We start from the raw sequence: 16,465 nt of genomic DNA, 5'->3' as shown, positions 1-16,465 counted from the left end.
TTTTCTCAGTTGCATGTATATTGAGACAAGGACAGAAGTCCGACTTGACGCCAAAATCGAACTTTGAGCATAGCTCGATTAAGCTCTGCATGTAAACGTACTGACTGACAGCTCTTAAGGAATGAAGTTTGAGTATAGGGTTAGTTGAACCTGTGACATTTCTTCTTGCACGCTGCGTGAACAGCTGTCATTGCTTATGCTGGCTATGTAGCATTAGCAAAACTCTTTTAAAATGGTCAGAAAACATGGAAACATCCACAGTTCTGTGACAAATGGGCAATCCCTGTGAAGATAATGTATAGGCTTTTTAAAAAAAAAATTATTAATTAATTTATTCTATACATCCCCCCTTCTGTGGAAATGAATGTGACTATCTTTAACTTCAGAGCTTGTCCTGGCTGTTTGTCACACAGAAGTGCAACGTCAGATCTACTGACCGCATACTGCAGTGGTATGCATTCAGATGGCCTTCTCCTCTGACTCCCTCGCCCTCGCTTCTCACAGTTAATGGATGGTTGTGTAGTTCCTGTCTCCTTAATATATGTCACCCGCTTGACACGCTCGATTATGCAACAAACTGCAGTACTGGTCAGAAGCCTGGGGGCCAGAAATGTGTGACATGCTGCTGACCATGGTGTGTGTCAAATCCCTGTTATGCGCTGACCATAAAGAATTGGCCCTGATTTGTTTGCACTCACCTTATGTTTCAATAAAATCCATTTACACAACAACAATGCACCATCGTCATCACGTGTGTTTCATGTGGCTCAGGCCAGTGTAACTAATCTGTTATGACTGAATTTTCTGACCTTGACAAACACCCATGCTGCAGACTACTACTATGGTTGGACATGTGGGTTTCTCATCACAGAACATGCTAATGAGCGTGGCCACATCTGTGTTGCATGATGGCACCCAGCAGGATTTTTCCTCTCACCCAGCTGTCACAACACCAAGTGGGGTGAAAAGATGCAACACAATGGGAATGCTGGTGAAATAACAAGACTGTGGAAATAGGAAGCTGTACTCTAATGTCAACAGCAGATGAAGGTGATCGATGGCAGTTAGCTAAATAACCCAGCAGCAGGGATGACATGCAGCATCTGGTTTTATTCACATGTTTAATTCAGTTGGTTTGTGCGGAGAATCTAATCTGAAAAACTTCTATTCAACACCTTTTCAGAAGAGCAATTTTAGCATGACAATCTTAACTTAGCATGGCAGGTACTGCTAGAGGCAGATGGTCGTCTTTCTGGCATTTTCTAAGACCAAAAACACAAGAAGAAAAGTTTAACGCTTAGAGGGAATGGTTAGTTACTGTATTGTTATCACTAACTGCCAGTCTTATTCCAAAGGTATAGCATTTACTGACTATGTTTACTGTTTTTTTTATTTAAAAAAATGTCCCATTCACCACTGTCACATCCATTGTGTATCTTAACACTGTGTATCTAATCAACCACAGTGTATCTAACCACTGTGCAGTCCTGCATCAGTTTTGACTCTCGTCAGTCACATTGTCCTCCTTTCTGTTGAATTTGGCAAAGCTTACACTCCAGCTATATCAGCCAATGTCACTTTACCAACGAGTTTCATTTGCAAACCACTTACAGTACATCTCCAACCTCAGCTTTTAAACACAATGATTTTAAAATAGCCATCAGATGCATCGTTAAAACTAATTTTGCAAGATTCTTGTTTTAAGTCCAAACCTTTAATCAAGGAGAGACGATGTGCTAACGTTAAGGTAATAAATCTACCAGTATTACTGCAATGTGAGAACAGAAAACTACTGTATAGAGGCAGAGCAGCAGTACATTCCAGGAAACGAATACATATAAGATATTTTTTTCTTATTAAAAGAGCGTTACAGTACATCTGAGAACTGAATGTTCTTCATACCTGTGAAATCTGGCGTAGCAAAGTGCACTATTGTTTCTTCATAACTTTACAACAGGATTGACTACAGTAGAAGGTAAATGGGGGAATCCAGGCATCACTCATATGGACCATTAATCTCCTGGACCATAGTCGACTTCTGGCTCCAAAATAGCTGACCTTGTGGAATGACTGGTTATGAAAGTTTTCCCAGGGCAGCTACTAGTGATCACACGTGACCTCAAACAAACTTTTCCATCCTGCTTTGTATCAAAGAGGTTTTTTTGTTTTGTTATACAAGTCATTATTGATTCTGACTGGGTTAGTCAGCCAGACATTTCACCAATCGATAGCTCTTATTTTTATTGATATTTCGGAGGACACACTGGGGTGACCGAGGGCACACAAGGGACTGAGGATGTTCCGAGGACAAGTCCAGCTCTATTCAGGGATCTGCGTGGTCATGCCAGCTTTTCCTGTTCATGAAAGAGACACACATTTCTCTGAAGACGCTCTGAAGACCAGCTGGAAAACAGGAAAAAAAAAAAAAACAACGTAACACCCACCCTCAAGCAGAGGAGGCAGAAAAGTTTTGTTGATTAAAATTTGTCTCATCTTCCTGTGGAGGGTTTATAAGAGACGTGAGAAGTCAAGCGCTGCTCACATTTCACAGAGAGAGAAATGCCACAGCTGATTAAAATCTCCACCACACTTAGGTGTCAGCTGCTCGTTGGCTGTTAGCAGTGGTTTCTTATCCGGTCATCACCCTGTGCCCTCCATATGATGACGGTGATGGTAGTAACAACTCTTCATAACGGAAGTAAAACTATAACAGGGTTAAATATATATAGATCAAGTCAGGCTCACTACAGTGCAGACAAAATACGCCAGCGCTGAAGGTTTAGTGCTTTTTACTTATTCAAATCCCAGCAACTGGAAACCTGGGAACCAAACCAGCCAGTGAGATCATGTTTATTCACTCACGAATTGGTCTGGAAGTCCTAGGCTAAACAACAGCAGCTACTGTCTCTGAATGTCCCAAACCTTCATATGCTGCCAGATGAAAAATATACTTTGGAAGTATTTTACTGCTGCAAAATAACCGGACTGCTGAATTATAATTATTTATACATTTCATAATTGCTTCATCTTCTCATCTAACTCCCAGAAGTGCATGTGTACTCTCCCTGCCACTGCAAACAGCTACAGAGGTTGTGGTTGTTTGTTCTTGTAAACGGATGCCAACATGAGCAGGAAGTCTGATAACAGCTAATTTCTTTATAATAAGGACATGAATGACTTTCAAAGTACATAAACTGAATTAGACATTCCTTCTATCTTCAAACGCATGTTTCTACCTCTGAGATAAGATAAGCTAATCTCACTGACCAGGTAAACCCACATTAGCTTCACACAGAGGCACGCACAGTGTCCAACAAAGCTGTCACTTATACTCCTTTGAAAAAGTATTGAATTTGCTAATGGAAACCCATTACGCATTTACAGGAATAAATGATGGAGCAACCAAAAATGCTGAGAAAGGGAGCGTGCCTATGTTCCCACAGCCCTATGTTCCCTCAGCCCTATGTTCCCTCTGGACTCTCTCTACCTATCTGGACTCTACCTATCTGGCCTGTCTAGCCTCTACCTGGTCTTTTTACTAAACTTAACCAACTCCTTTCTTCATTGCCTAAACCCAACCAATGGTGGGACCAAAGGGCTGAGGGAACATAGGGCCTAATTTTCAGTGACAACAAAAGTTAGAAATGAGGGAACATAGGGCTGAGGGAACATAGGGCTGTGGGAACATAGGCATGACCCCCTGAGAAATTTAGATGAAGCTAGGATTTCACATTATTGGTTTTGACATTTTATTTACAATTATATAGTGCTGATCTCAGTTTGAGCCACTGAAGGGAATTTACAATAACAGCTGAATGTTAGACAATTAGACTTGAAAATCTAATGGACTTAAACTCACAATGCTAATGATGGAAATAACACAGGCAGGTCTTTATGTATGTAAACAAGCAAAACAAGAGTAAACAGAGAAAACACAAGACATTTGTTCATCATAAAATATATTTATTTCACTAATAAAACGTCCACTTCCAAAATAGAATGAGAACACATACTCCTGGGACGGCCCGGACAGTGATTGGCATAAGGCTGTTTTTTCGTTTTCCAATGCTAATCACAATCTTTCTGGAAATACATCATTTTTATCTCTAATGTTTGAGGTCCCAAAGCTGAAGGGGAGCTCGCATGATCTTGTGTTAATTATTCTCCTATACAGGGCCTGACATCAGGCTGACACTATAATCTTATCTGTTGGCAGCTTCTTTCCTTCTGTGGCCGCCTTGGCAGGGTAATTTCTCCTTCCTTGGCTTTGTGCATTACCCACTATGGCATTGCCCAGAAGGCGACTGTGCGTTTTAAGCATTAGCACTTGACACACTGAGGTTTCAAAACAAGACATGAAGGGATTTTCATTTCACATTACATTTCATTTAGAAAAGGAGGATCTATCCTCTGTATTGCTATATTATCAGGGCATCAGAAAATGCAAAGAGTTTTTGGTAAGAAAACATAATTTAGGAATCACTTAAGACTTATTTTGCATAAGCTGTCTGGCTAAAAAAAAAAAAAAAAGACGACATAATCTATAATAATAATAATAAAAACACAACATGGGATGATGTGAAGATTAGACTGTAAAACCAGAGAAATAAGCCGTTGTCATGACGTTCAGCAGCTTGCACTAGCAGCAGTCTGTCCTCATGTCCTTTGTTGCTGTATGCTGAATTCAAATCAATAAGGAGGTCAGTGCCTATAGGCATCATGTCTGCGTGAGACTGCGCGTGCGATGTTGCGTGTGCCAGAGGGGGATTTTCTGAGTCAATCGGTTGTGATGGAGGCGGCTGCAGCATTTTATTAAGCTGCTGTGATGCAGAGGTTGGCAGTCAGTCGGAGATTACAGACAGACTGGCAGCGGGAGCGCACTTGTCTCGTATGTGTCTGTGCGTGTGTGTATTTTTATTATCTGCACCTTACCATCCTCCTCGCAGATGGTGGTATAGTTTCATCATCCCCCTGGCTACTGCATCCTGCCTGTGCTTTGTGCTACTTGCTGGCCTCAGAGCACCATTATGACTATAATTCGTCTCTTATTTTTCATCTATGTGGCATTTGCTGGACCTTTGCACACGCTGATGTAATGTCTTTTAAAACACTGGCACCAGATGTTTAGTCCTGGTAAACGTGTCACCTCCACCGTGAAGTGTTTGCCTTATAGAATAAATTATGACAGGTTGTGTTTGCTGGCTTATTACACACAAACGAACAGAGATGCACGTCCTGTGAGTGCTCCATCTCACTGAGAGCAACGGGGCAACAGGAATTAGATTTCTTTTACAAATGGACGGAGTGAGATATGTGTGCTGTGTGGCTCACTGCAAGAGAGGTAACTCTGGGTTTTAACTAAAGGGAGGGGGGAAGGGAAGGAGAGGGCAACAGGGCAGAAAGGGCAAGAGAGGGGGGAGGGGGCATTACTGGAAGGAAGCGCGGACGGGGCGACCCTTGAGCGGCTGGGGAGGGCGGTAGTTGTCCACCATGCAGCACTCGGCCTCCCCCTCAGCAGAGAAGAGCAGGCTGCGGAATTTGGCCATCTGTGACGAGGGAGAAGACACAGGACACTCATGAGGTTATAGTCATTACCTCCTGTGACTGTCACTCACACAGCACATCACTCGCCCCGAGCTGAGTCACAGAGTTACATTCACAACCTACACTCGGCAGCAGCTGTCTTATAGGTGCAAAATTTAGACATCAGTTACTCCCAAAACTGTTTTTGAAAGGGCTTTATCCATTGTTCAGATTTCAGCTCTGGAAATTAGCGCATTGCCTCATTTACATATTTAAACATAACATTTGACAAAACTTGTAATAGAAAAAATATTTGTTTAAATGTGAGTAATAAACTTGGGAAGTTTAATGGTGATATCTGTTAGTTAAATTGTTTTTACTTTAAAATACATTTTTAAAAAAACCCATAGGCGGAGGTAGACATGTTTGTCCACTTGAGGGGTCATGGGTGTTGTTAAAATGCATTACGGGTCCAAAAAATGGACTTTCATTCTGAAATTTGGGACATCCAGAGTTTACCCAAAGATACACCTCCTTGCCAAAAATTTTCCCAAAATGTAAAAATTAATCTTTTTAGTCAATGTAAAACCATGCCTGGGCTGGGTGCATGATGAAAAACCTGATTCTGGTAGGTGAATCTGAACCAGACTGACTTGTTCCCTTTCACTTAGACTTTATAAGCTTGCATTCTCCTCAAATCTTTGATAGGAAGTGAACAAGACTACTTCTTGACATTTTCATGCGGAGGAAGGAAAAGACAATAGCTGCAGGATGGTGTCAGATGACCTATTTAAGAGACTTGTCATTGACTCTGGCTAATGAATTGGACCATGGTTATTACACTGCTGCAGCCAGTGAATACGTAGTCACTGCTGAGACAAATTAATTCATCGGGTGTGTGTATACTCTCGCCAATAACTGATACCAAATCATCAGCTAATTGTATTACTGTATATGAATGGCTTCTTTATCTGCTTGACCTGCCTTATATGGTACCGAGTCTAAAGGTTGTATCCACATGTCCCTCATGTTTACCCATGAGACAACGACTCACTGACGAAATAAACATTTGACTAGGCTGTGCTTATTTTCACATGGCCTAAAGACTCCAACCACGGGCACAAACCTGACTACAGAGGCTGTTAGTTTAGATTAATGGGTGGTTAGAAGTCAAATATCCATGTCAGGGGTGTGATTGGGTATAATTTTAGAGGTAAATAGTTTGCAAAGACAGGTATTATTCTAGCATACTTATACGTGGTATATGTGAGAGTCTGATTTCCCACGCCTGTGCTGTGTCACAGACAGACTGTGAACCATGTGTGGGATGACCACTTCCTGTTGGCACCCCACATACTGACTCAGAAACAGAGAAGCAAAATCTCCGGTGTCTGTGTGAACCTGCAGTTGCTCTTGTTTTCTTCGTGTGAAAGAGTGAAAGAAGCTGCTGTATTGCCTTTCCTCCCATTACAGAGCTCACTTCAACCATCTAGCTAATCTGAACAATTAAGCCCTTGATTTAGATCGCAGTTATAGAGAGGATTTGCAGGTGGGGTTATTCTAGACCGTGGGCCCTCTGCCAATCCCCCTGGGACTTCTAAATGGGCTCTCTGAGAAGACATACCTGGTCAGGGCTGACGCTGATTGGCTCTTTGCAGACAATCCAGGTTACACTCTCCAGCAGAGGGGGTGTGGTCAGAGAGCCATCGTATGTCCAGTAGTCGAGGCAACCAGGGAGCAGAGAGGCAGGGTCGAAGTTAGCGAAGGTGGTCTGCTTGCCCTGAGGGTACAAGAGGTATGAGATTGTGAAGAACAGGTCAGTCAAATGTCTTGTTAGAATAAAATGCATGAAAATATGTTTGTATATGAACATACTTTAGCCTTGATGGAATTAAAGGCATCGAGAATCTTCTGGAGATTCGCATTTGCATCACCAATCTGAAAAACAGTCAATTGGAATGGAATCAGCGAACAGTGTTATGCATTATGGTACTTGGACTATCATTTATTAAAGCAACTCAATGTATGTGTTGCGCTAAATGCTTTAAAACTAAAGAATAGGCATGAATCACTGCAACAGACCTTCAGGAAAACTCCAACAACAGCGAGTCCGTCGGGCTGGCTGGCGGCTTCTCCAAAGCTTGGATATTTGGTGTTCCAGTGCACCAGATGGAGCTGGGGATCAATGAAATAGATATGAAATTGATGAAATCTAGGCCTTCGTACTACATCCTGTCATGCTCTATTTAACAGATATTGATATTGAGCTATGTTAAATAAATATAATATTTAGCTTGAGGGTTTTTATGCCACTGAACATTGATTCTTGACAGTGGTGATTGATGCTTGTCAAGAGCTTTGGCCAGTGTTGTGTTAAACACATTGTTAGCGGGTAGGTTGAGCGCTACAGTGAATCGCTGTTGGAATCTACATGGGGCTAGCTGGTTAGCCTGCTAACTTACGTAGAGAAGAAAAAGTGATCAGAAAGTGAATCACATTTTTTCTTCTACGCTGCTAATGCCAATGCTAATCCTAATCCTAGTTTTGTAGCATCTTCAAAATTTAGCCCACAAATAGCGCCTTTAAAAAGATGCTTAGCGGAAAATGAAAGGAAAAAAAAGAAAAAAAAGATGCTATGAGACAGCAATGTGACTCAACAATTTAGAAACCTTTTCATTGAAAATGTGTCACAATAAGTTACCACACAAGGCCTTTTCTCCAGCCAGTGTGGTTCAATGCAAAAAAACAAATTTCTTTCTTTTGACAAATTATTATAACCTCTGATACAAACAAAATTTAATCTCAACTCTACAGCACTTCTCCTCTTGTTACATCAACTATAATTATCATCAGAGCATCTTTACCTCAGCAGGATACTTGGTTCCGGACACAGTGTGCTCAGAGCCCCTGTCGTCAGAAGCACCCCAGTGGAAATGAAACTGCTTGAGCCTGTAGGTACCTGAGATTGGTCCGTCTTTCAGAGCTGCAGAACAAACATATACACAAACACATCTCCCATCAGTTTATCGCACAATGCAATTGTCTAGTTTTTCTTTTTTTTTTTTTTTACATTGCAAAACTGTTATCTAATGCATCTTACATAGGCTACCGCAAAAGGACTAATATCCTCTCTCACACACATGTGTCAGGGTGGCAGACTTCCTATTTCATGGAAGCAGACTCAGTTCCTGTTGTGTAAGACCTGGTCAGACTGACGGCTACATGTCCAGGTATTGTTAACATCAGACCTCCTTCCACCGTTACACAATGTACCTATTTGCAGTAGGCCTACACAACATGGTTGGAACAGTAGCAGATAATCCCGTATATTGTTCTATTTCTGGTGATACTGAATGCACACACACACACACACACACACACACACACACGCACACGCACACACACACGCACACACACCCACATACAGGTCACCTTCAAAACAGGATACTTGTTTCTCAGTAGTCGGCTTGAAATGATTAGAGGGGGCAGATCTGATCCCAGAGCAAATTACTGTGAAGGTGTCTATACATTACTGGATATTAAATATAACCTGCTGCGATATTCATCTTTTCCCTGCCTGGCATGATTTATGACTGGATGAAACCCATGACGATGACTGGCAGCGGCTCGTCCTTTATTTAGAAGTGCAGGGTGGAAAATAAGAGCTGTGGAATACCACAGCAGACTTCTGAGACTTCAACATGCCTAGTTCAGATTCTTAGTAATCCTGCTTTTGTTTTTTCTCCCCTTTATCTTGATGTGTGCCCACTTGAAATAGGCCATGTGATGTGATTTTGTTGATTATGTAACTATATTCTTCATTATCCTATATCAGATCCGCTTAGAACAACCAATCCAAAATCCTAACCATGAAAAAAAAAACTCAAGCAATTGTTTCTTTGTATCCTTCGGGATTAAAATCTGGTCCAAACAGAATCAATAAAACTAAAAAGAGAAAAAAAAAACAATGCTTTGCATGGAGAGATAAATAAAATCACACATTCCCACGCAGTTTGGCACATCAATAGTTAACCAAAAGCAGGTTTATTTGCAGACTAACCTTCGTTTTTCTGTCTTTTGACCTCACTGCAGAGTAAAAAAGAACTGGCGTGGGAAAGGTTTAGCAGAGGTTACCATTACCAATTCAATTAGTATCTGCACGCTTTGTGTTTGGCCCTTGAATGGAGCTCCTGGAGCCTTTTCACTTCTTTGATTAAAATAAAATCACAGTTTGAAAAAAAAAAACCCAGTTAAAACCCCCACATGCTTCAATGAAATTGGGGCACATGACTAATGCAACCATATTAACATTAACATAATATTAACATGCTTGACTTCGGTGCATGCCTTCAAGCTGGAGGCTATAGAGGACATAGAAAAAAACCCTGAATGCCGCATTGTGCAGTTTGCGCACCCTGCAAATCACCATGAGAACCTGCTGCCTTTGTTTGCAAACCTGAGTCCAGCAATGTCACAGCTCCTCTATTCTACTAAAAAGACTGTAATAGTAACAATAATATATTTAAATAAATCTAATTAAATTATTATTATTATTTTAAATGCTGTTTTCTCCATGTTAAGATGAAATATTAAAATGCCATTTTCTTAATCACAGACCGGTGAGGTGATATCAAGACAGCATTGAGCAGCTGGAGTCATGCAATAATAATAATAATAATAATAATAATAATAATAATATAACACTAACTTGAGTTGTCGTTGTCATCTACGAAGGTCACTTGGAAGGAATGTCCGTTGTTGAGAATATCAAGGCAGGTGGAGGGGTCGTACTTCAGGTTGAGCGGCTTCAGCCCCCCGTCGAATGATGCTTCACCAGGTAGGATGTCAATGGGAGACTGGCGGGGTCCGTTGGCAACGGGGAAGTTATCAGCCCATTTGTCGGGTCCTAAAATCATATAATCACAACACTGTGGTTATTAGTATGTTCACCTTGACACATGGGGTTGATTCAATGACATGTAGGCTGTGGCTGCGCAGGATGGCTGAGGATGAGGATGAGGATGGTGCTTTGAACGCGCGTAAAAATCTCCCCAAATATGCAGAATTAAATGAAATCTCTGCAGTGACCCGTGCATGCACCGTCCTCTGTGTCATTCTCTCAGCACCCTGCCTGTTGGCATGTCTGGTGGTGGCAACAGCGCTGTCAGTAGCCTACTATTGCATTGCCATCCACTACATATGATAGCACAAGTCGTGAGCGCCTCACCGTTGTTCGCTGCGTATCCCCAAGACATTGTTAGAGCCTGAATGTGTGTCTATTAAGAGTTGCAATTCCCTAAAGTGAGTCGTCCCTTAGCGCAATGCAGCCAGTGTCCTCCACCTGACAGCTGCACGGCTTATATAGGCTCCCCGGTGTGCGGTTGGTATTGGCCACATGATGCCCCCGCGCACTGATCGGGAGGAGTTTAGATGCGCAGCAAGGCTGGAACACTGAGGATCAATGACTCTCTCTCTCTCTCTCTCTCTCTCTCTCTCTCTCTCTCTCTCCCCCTCTCTCTCTCTGCAGCGGCGGAGTCTCTCCATTGACAAAGCCGACGAGCTGCGTAATTCTGCACGAACGTGCGCTCAGCTAACGGGTAACTCGTCTGTAATTTCAGGAAATAACGGAATTACGCAACAGCTTGCAGCCTTCGTTTCACTTTGATACTGCGACTTTAAAAGGACCTCTGACTTTCTATAGCCTATTAGTATATTAACAGACATACACAATAATCATTAACATGCAGGCTATGACTTGTTGGATTACTGAGGTGACTCAAGGGAAACCTGAAGTATTTAATGTGGAATTACTGTGACTCCATTAAATATTTGTCAGGACGCTGAACAACCATTGTATCAGTGGACTTTGATCCAAAAACAGAAAGAAATGTGAGCCTCTTTATATGAACATATATGGACTGTGGGCCTTGTTCAAGGGTTCTTGCAGGATCCTGACAACAAAAACACGGGGAACTATCATGTGCAGTTGTAGAAGAAGCCATATCATTTTGGCGAACACATGAGTTTGACTTGTTTATAAACCATTTTTAATAACATAAATAGAATGGAAAAGTTGTCTGGTTGGGTCTTGCACAGCTCAGTAACAATGATAACAAAATAAAGGTCTACTTTGTGCATGATTTGTCTATCAGTGTGCTGCAGCAGTGTTAATGCCATAGCCAAGCTGAGGTCCAGGGAAAAAGAGAGGGGCTACATGCACAGGCTCAATGCACATCCACCACACATTAAAATGTTTGAAGATTAGTAGGCTACCTGAGTCAGAACCACTGCTAAACCTCATGACTGTGAGACACATATATTAATCAGAACATTAACTTACAGGCATGTGGGTTATGAATGCTCTCTGCCCAGTTTTCTGTCAATATTGTTAAACTTGCCCCACTTAAATTGCATCTGTAAAATAAAGATGTGCATCAGAGTCAGGCCAATACACTGCTGTGCTCAGTCAATTCTTCTACTGACCTATAGGCAAAACAAATCATATATCTTCTAAAAATCTCCAGGACAGTTTAAATCCACCCCAGCAGTCAGTCCAGCTCATAGACTGTAGAAAAAAAAGAGTACCAGCTCAGTACAGATTCAGAGTGCAATGACTTCTGCAGTGGTATTAGGCTGCCACCTGCTGTTGGACGATGAGACTGCAAGGCTTGCAGTCAAGGAGACTTTGCAGAGAATGCTCTTTTTGGCTCATTTTTCTATTTCGTTCCAAGGTGTGTAGGGGAAATAAACTAATTCAGTCCAATTAAGTTAAGTGGAATTGCTCAAAAGAATATCGTGGCTGTGTGAAATGTTGTGTCGCCGTAGCTAAACTGAAAGTCCACATTTATTTTGAAGATGAGATATACCGGAAGTAGCTATTATTTTTTTTGGTTGTACAGTTAAAATAAAAATAATCACACGATCAAAGTTAAATAAAAAACACAAAAACAAAAAACCAGTCAACACTGTGTTGAGGCGATGTCACAACGTCACAACCACACCACGATAGAAACATGGAAATTATATAAAACAAAAAAACAAAACAAAACACAACAACAGCAAAAAAAACAAACAAATATCATTATCATACGGATAAATCCATTGGGAGAAAATCCTGACGTAAAACGTACGTCGACTGTCGCGTGCTAGTGACGCAGGCAGCAGAGGAGGCACGTTTGCAGCACACGCGGATATCAACAGAAGACAACCACTTCACATACAGGTCTGTTTTACAGCCGAAATGTTTAGTTTACACACATTAGTTCACACTCGTTTGGTCAAATTAACAACACCAAGAAGTTTTATTGAACTTCCAGAGAAAAAAACAAGCGAACAAGCTTCACTCATTCGTGTGTTACTGTGTAAACAGACTGCAGCTGTCAACAACATGGATGCTTTTCAGTGTTTTAGTCGTAACGTTAAATGTCTTTTTCTATAGCAGTAACGATAACTTTTAACACACCTGTAAACTCGTCACCTTTTGACTACAGTCACCTTTTTTTTTAATGTCAACCAGGGTAGTAGAAGTGAATGAAGAGGGTTTTAGTTTTGTATGTTGTCACCTTTTTCACTACTCCAGAGTTTGTAGGTCTGTTTTAATGTGTCATTAATGTCATAGTTTTCTGCCTAGATTTACATGTTAGTGGAAGTCCACTCTCTTCTGTGTTGGACATTTCAGTGGTAGAAACATCATAATGACAGATACCAGATTCTTTTCCATGTTTCACCAGTTTTTACTGGTTGCACATGTGCAGGTAGATGAAAAATTTACTTGCACTGTCTCAAATTTTAGGGGCAAAATGCTCCTATTTAGGGGCAGTCTGGAGCCCTGTACTACCTGCTAGTATTTTGTGTATAGCTAGGATGTAAGACTAAAATGTAATTATTTCTCACAGTTCAAAGTGATGTCTTTAAATGTCTTAGTTTGTCTTACCAATAGCCAGTCAATTCAGTTTACTGTGGCATGTGGAAAATTAGAGACAAATCCTTGTGTTTGGGAAAAACAAGGAACAACAAACATGATATATTGCTTCAAGACATTTTTTCAAATGATTATTTAATCATAAAAACAATATACCAAAAGACTAATTTATCCATCAATAAGTTGTTGCAGCTCTATTAACAATATCCCCGCCCAATTGTCTTGTTTCTGCTCACACTTAACTGCAATATAATTTCGGACAGTTCTGCTTTTGTTTGTTTGGGTGAAGCCTAATACATTTTCCAAGCAGTTTCATTTTGGCACCAATGTAATATCTATCTCTCATTTTATTATAATATGTTTTATAAAGTATATTATTATTACTGTTATCACCACTAAGTATATTGCATTAAGTTGGCAGGTGCTCTCAACCTGAGCTACATTTATATTCACCCCTGTGACCAGTGATGGTGTTTCCACCACCACTAGCACTGCCACTACACTGGTAATAAACTACAACACCACTCCAAGAAAAGTCTTCATGATACAGCAGCAGCCATGCCTTCTATGCCATGAATTTGCGGATGTATGTTTAATACCAGTCTCTGCCATCAGCCTCTCAAAACTTAAACCATAATATATGATTCACCATCTGTGCTGTAGACAGACAGGAGTGTTTTTCCACACTCTCACTGCAGCTTCACCTTCTAGTTGTGGGCTGACAGGAGTGGAGGGTGATGGTCTGCTGTGAGCCAGCAGCTTCAGGTTTTTAAGAGATGTATGTTTTTTTTTTTCTCGAGGATCCTGTTGAAGAACATCCCTGTTTTTCACCCCCAAGGCTGCATACAGAGAGGGTTTGTTTTTGTTTATGGTGCAACACCTGGTTAAAGTCTAGACAGTATGAAAATGTGAAGAAATCAAATGTGTGTATCAAAAACACTTCAGTTGCACTTATTATACATAATCCAAACCTCTTAAACCCGTAGAAGTGTTTCAGTTTACGGTTTCAAGTAGTGAGCTTCTGGTATAACAAGGTGTTGATATGCTAATCATGGGGTTAAGGTAGCATGTGGAGAACCTGGAATAACCTCAGCATGTGTCTTGTTCAGAAGGAGGGGTAAGGTTGTGCGACCGACGTGGACACAGCATCCAAAGCAGGCCAAAAGAAAAGAAAAGGAAAACAGGATGAAAGTCAGGACACATGGCACGGAAAACTCTGCCGTGAAAATAACCCTGCCAGCTGGTGCTTTCTCTTCCCCAGGTAACATGGCGAAGAATAAACAGAAAGGGAAGAAACAGAAGAATGTCTTTCAAGTGGCAAACAAGCACTCGAAGCACAAGAACAAAGCCAAACCTGTCACAACAACACTCAAACACGTAAGATCTCTCTCTCTCTCTTGTGTTCCCTTTTATTCTTTTCCTCCATATTTTCACACATTTTCTACGCTCCCTTGAATGTTGTGCCCACTCTAGTAACATCATTTGTGGCTTCACAGATCAATGCGGTGAAAAATGAGAAGGTGGAAAACCTCAATCAAATCTTCACAGAGGTCCAGAGGGATTGTACGAGTCTTTCAAAGTCTGTTGCTCCTCAGCCAAAGAAACAAACACAGGTTAGAGGAGGAAACTGAAACTAAATCTCCTCTTCATCACCTAACATTTAAAAAGTTCCTCAATGTAATTCATACTAACAAGTATTCTTTGTCTTTTTAGGTTGTCAGGGGGCCACCAAAGGAATCGGTAAATGTTGACAGCGCTGCTCAACTCTTCTCTCAGCTATAACGGACCAGGAAAAATGGACTACGATGAACACTGAGGAAAAACAGAGGAACTATTTCTCTCTGCTCAAGTCCAGGTTTTGAGAGCTGCTGCAATACATTTCATGCCAAAATACAGACTGCAGATAAATCTATAATGAGAAGAGGTTGCAGTGGTGGCATGAGAATAACATTTTGTGTATAATTTCCTGTATATTCTGTGCAGAGAAATATTATTACTCAGAGCTTGTGATATTGCCTTAGCAACATGGATTTGAATTCGTAAATATCATCAGTGTATAAATATTAGATTTCTCTTAGGGTAGCCGCTAATCACCATTTTCTGTTGTCATTTTCTTCTTGATTAATTGACATGTTTTATTTATAAAATCTACGAAAAAGCTGATTATATAAAGGTCCCAGAGCCCAAACGCATTGCTCACTTTTTTTCTGGTCAACAGCCCCAAACTAAGAATATTCTCTTTATAAAAAACTCACATTGGAGCAGATGTTTTGCTTGAATCATGGCCAAAATATTCAGTCAAGTTACAAAACAGATGCAAAACAGTTTTTGTGTTTCACATTTATCCCTCACCTCTCTTTATCAAACAGATTTTAAAATATGTGCCACGCAGTTCATCATCTCAATTCTGTATGTGGTTCAGGCATTTTATAAAGGTTATTATAAGCCTGGAACATTTTTGAAGGGGCGTGCGTTTTGTCGGGCTCTCTCTGAGTGCTGTTTTGTTTGGTTGTTCAAGGTTTTCACACCTCATGTTTTTCATGCTGTCTTTGATTTAGTGTTAAAGGGACAACGAGGAGTTTCTGTGAATGAATCTACGCTACCCACACTTGTTAATGGGCCCATTTTAGATAAATATATCGTTTTATCTCTATGGTTATTTTGTTATTATTAGTGGTGGCGGACCAGCATTTCTTTACTTTCGGTTTCGTGGCGAGTCATGAGAATAACGCCGCCGAATCGCCGTTTATGGTCGGAACTACAACGGTATGTGATCGTCTTAGAACCTCTGACTTTAATTCTTGATGAATGAAAACATGAGTCTGTCTTGCACCGGTCAAAGAATTTCACGGTGCGTGGAGGCTCATAAATGTAGTGTGAAAACGCTTTGCTTTTCCAGAACTCCTCGTTGTCCCTACAAAGTTGTGTTGCAAAAAAAATCATGGAATGTAAATGAGGATTTAACATACAGTAATGTAGGTTTTCTCATTTAATATAGGCTATCTGTACAAGTTATTTAAT

The 16,465-nt window shown here is 40.8% G+C and overlaps 2 protein-coding genes across 3 annotated transcripts; one reads left to right on the top strand and one right to left on the bottom strand.

The window, feature by feature from the left end:
* Positions 1-3,942: 3,942 nt before the first annotated feature.
* Positions 3,943-10,855, bottom strand: LOC146966901 (carbonic anhydrase 1). The gene is made up of 7 exons (XM_085762686.1): positions 10,751-10,855; positions 10,232-10,429; positions 8,388-8,506; positions 7,606-7,698; positions 7,399-7,461; positions 7,148-7,303; positions 3,943-5,546 (listed from the first exon to the last, which is right to left on the bottom strand). Exons 1-7 carry the CDS (start codon positions 10,776-10,778, stop codon positions 5,427-5,429), a joined length of 777 nt encoding a protein of 258 aa, XP_085618812.1. The 5' UTR covers positions 10,779-10,855; the 3' UTR covers positions 3,943-5,426.
* A 1,812-nt stretch (positions 10,856-12,667) lies between these two features.
* Positions 12,668-16,046, top strand: rbis (ribosomal biogenesis factor). Of its 2 annotated transcripts, none has more exons than XM_085763426.1 (4): positions 12,668-12,742; positions 14,704-14,821; positions 14,941-15,057; positions 15,158-16,046. In XM_085763426.1, exons 2-4 carry the CDS (start codon positions 14,711-14,713, stop codon positions 15,224-15,226), a joined length of 297 nt encoding a protein of 98 aa, XP_085619552.1. In that variant the 5' UTR covers positions 12,668-12,742; positions 14,704-14,710; the 3' UTR covers positions 15,227-16,046. The 2 variants fall into 2 exon arrangements, with proteins under 2 accessions (XP_085619552.1, XP_085619551.1); XM_085763425.1 differs by having other exon boundaries at positions 12,693-12,745; positions 14,706-14,821.
* Positions 16,047-16,465: the final 419 nt, after the last annotated feature.

This window comes from Trachurus japonicus, chromosome 20 (assembly GCF_045865225.1).
Source record: "Trachurus japonicus isolate A0001 chromosome 20, Traja_1.0".
Taxonomy (NCBI): domain Eukaryota; kingdom Metazoa; phylum Chordata; class Actinopteri; order Carangiformes; family Carangidae; genus Trachurus; species Trachurus japonicus.
Note: the sequence above shows the minus strand (reverse complement) of the source record. Positions and strands in the feature narration are given on the sequence as shown.

Bases quoted from the DNA above. Each gene is read 5' to 3' on its own strand.
- LOC146966901 (XM_085762686.1), bottom strand. From the start codon at position 10,778: ATGTCTTGGGGATACGCAGCGAACAACG. The intron at 8,507-10,231 runs GTTAGTGTTATA...TTTGTTCTGCAG, and splicing joins AGATGACAACGACAACTCAA to CTCTGAAAGACGGACCAATC. The intron at 7,462-7,605 runs GTCTGTTGCAGT...ACTGTTTTTCAG, and splicing joins TTGTTGGAGTTTTCCTGAAG to ATTGGTGATGCAAATGCGAA.
- rbis (XM_085763426.1), top strand. From the start codon at position 14,711: ATGGCGAAGAATAAACAGAAAGGGAAGAAACAGAAGAATGTCTTTCAA. The intron at 14,822-14,940 runs GTAAGATCTCTC...GTGGCTTCACAG, and splicing joins TCACAACAACACTCAAACAC to ATCAATGCGGTGAAAAATGA. The intron at 15,058-15,157 runs GTTAGAGGAGGA...TTGTCTTTTTAG, and splicing joins AGCCAAAGAAACAAACACAG to GTTGTCAGGGGGCCACCAAA.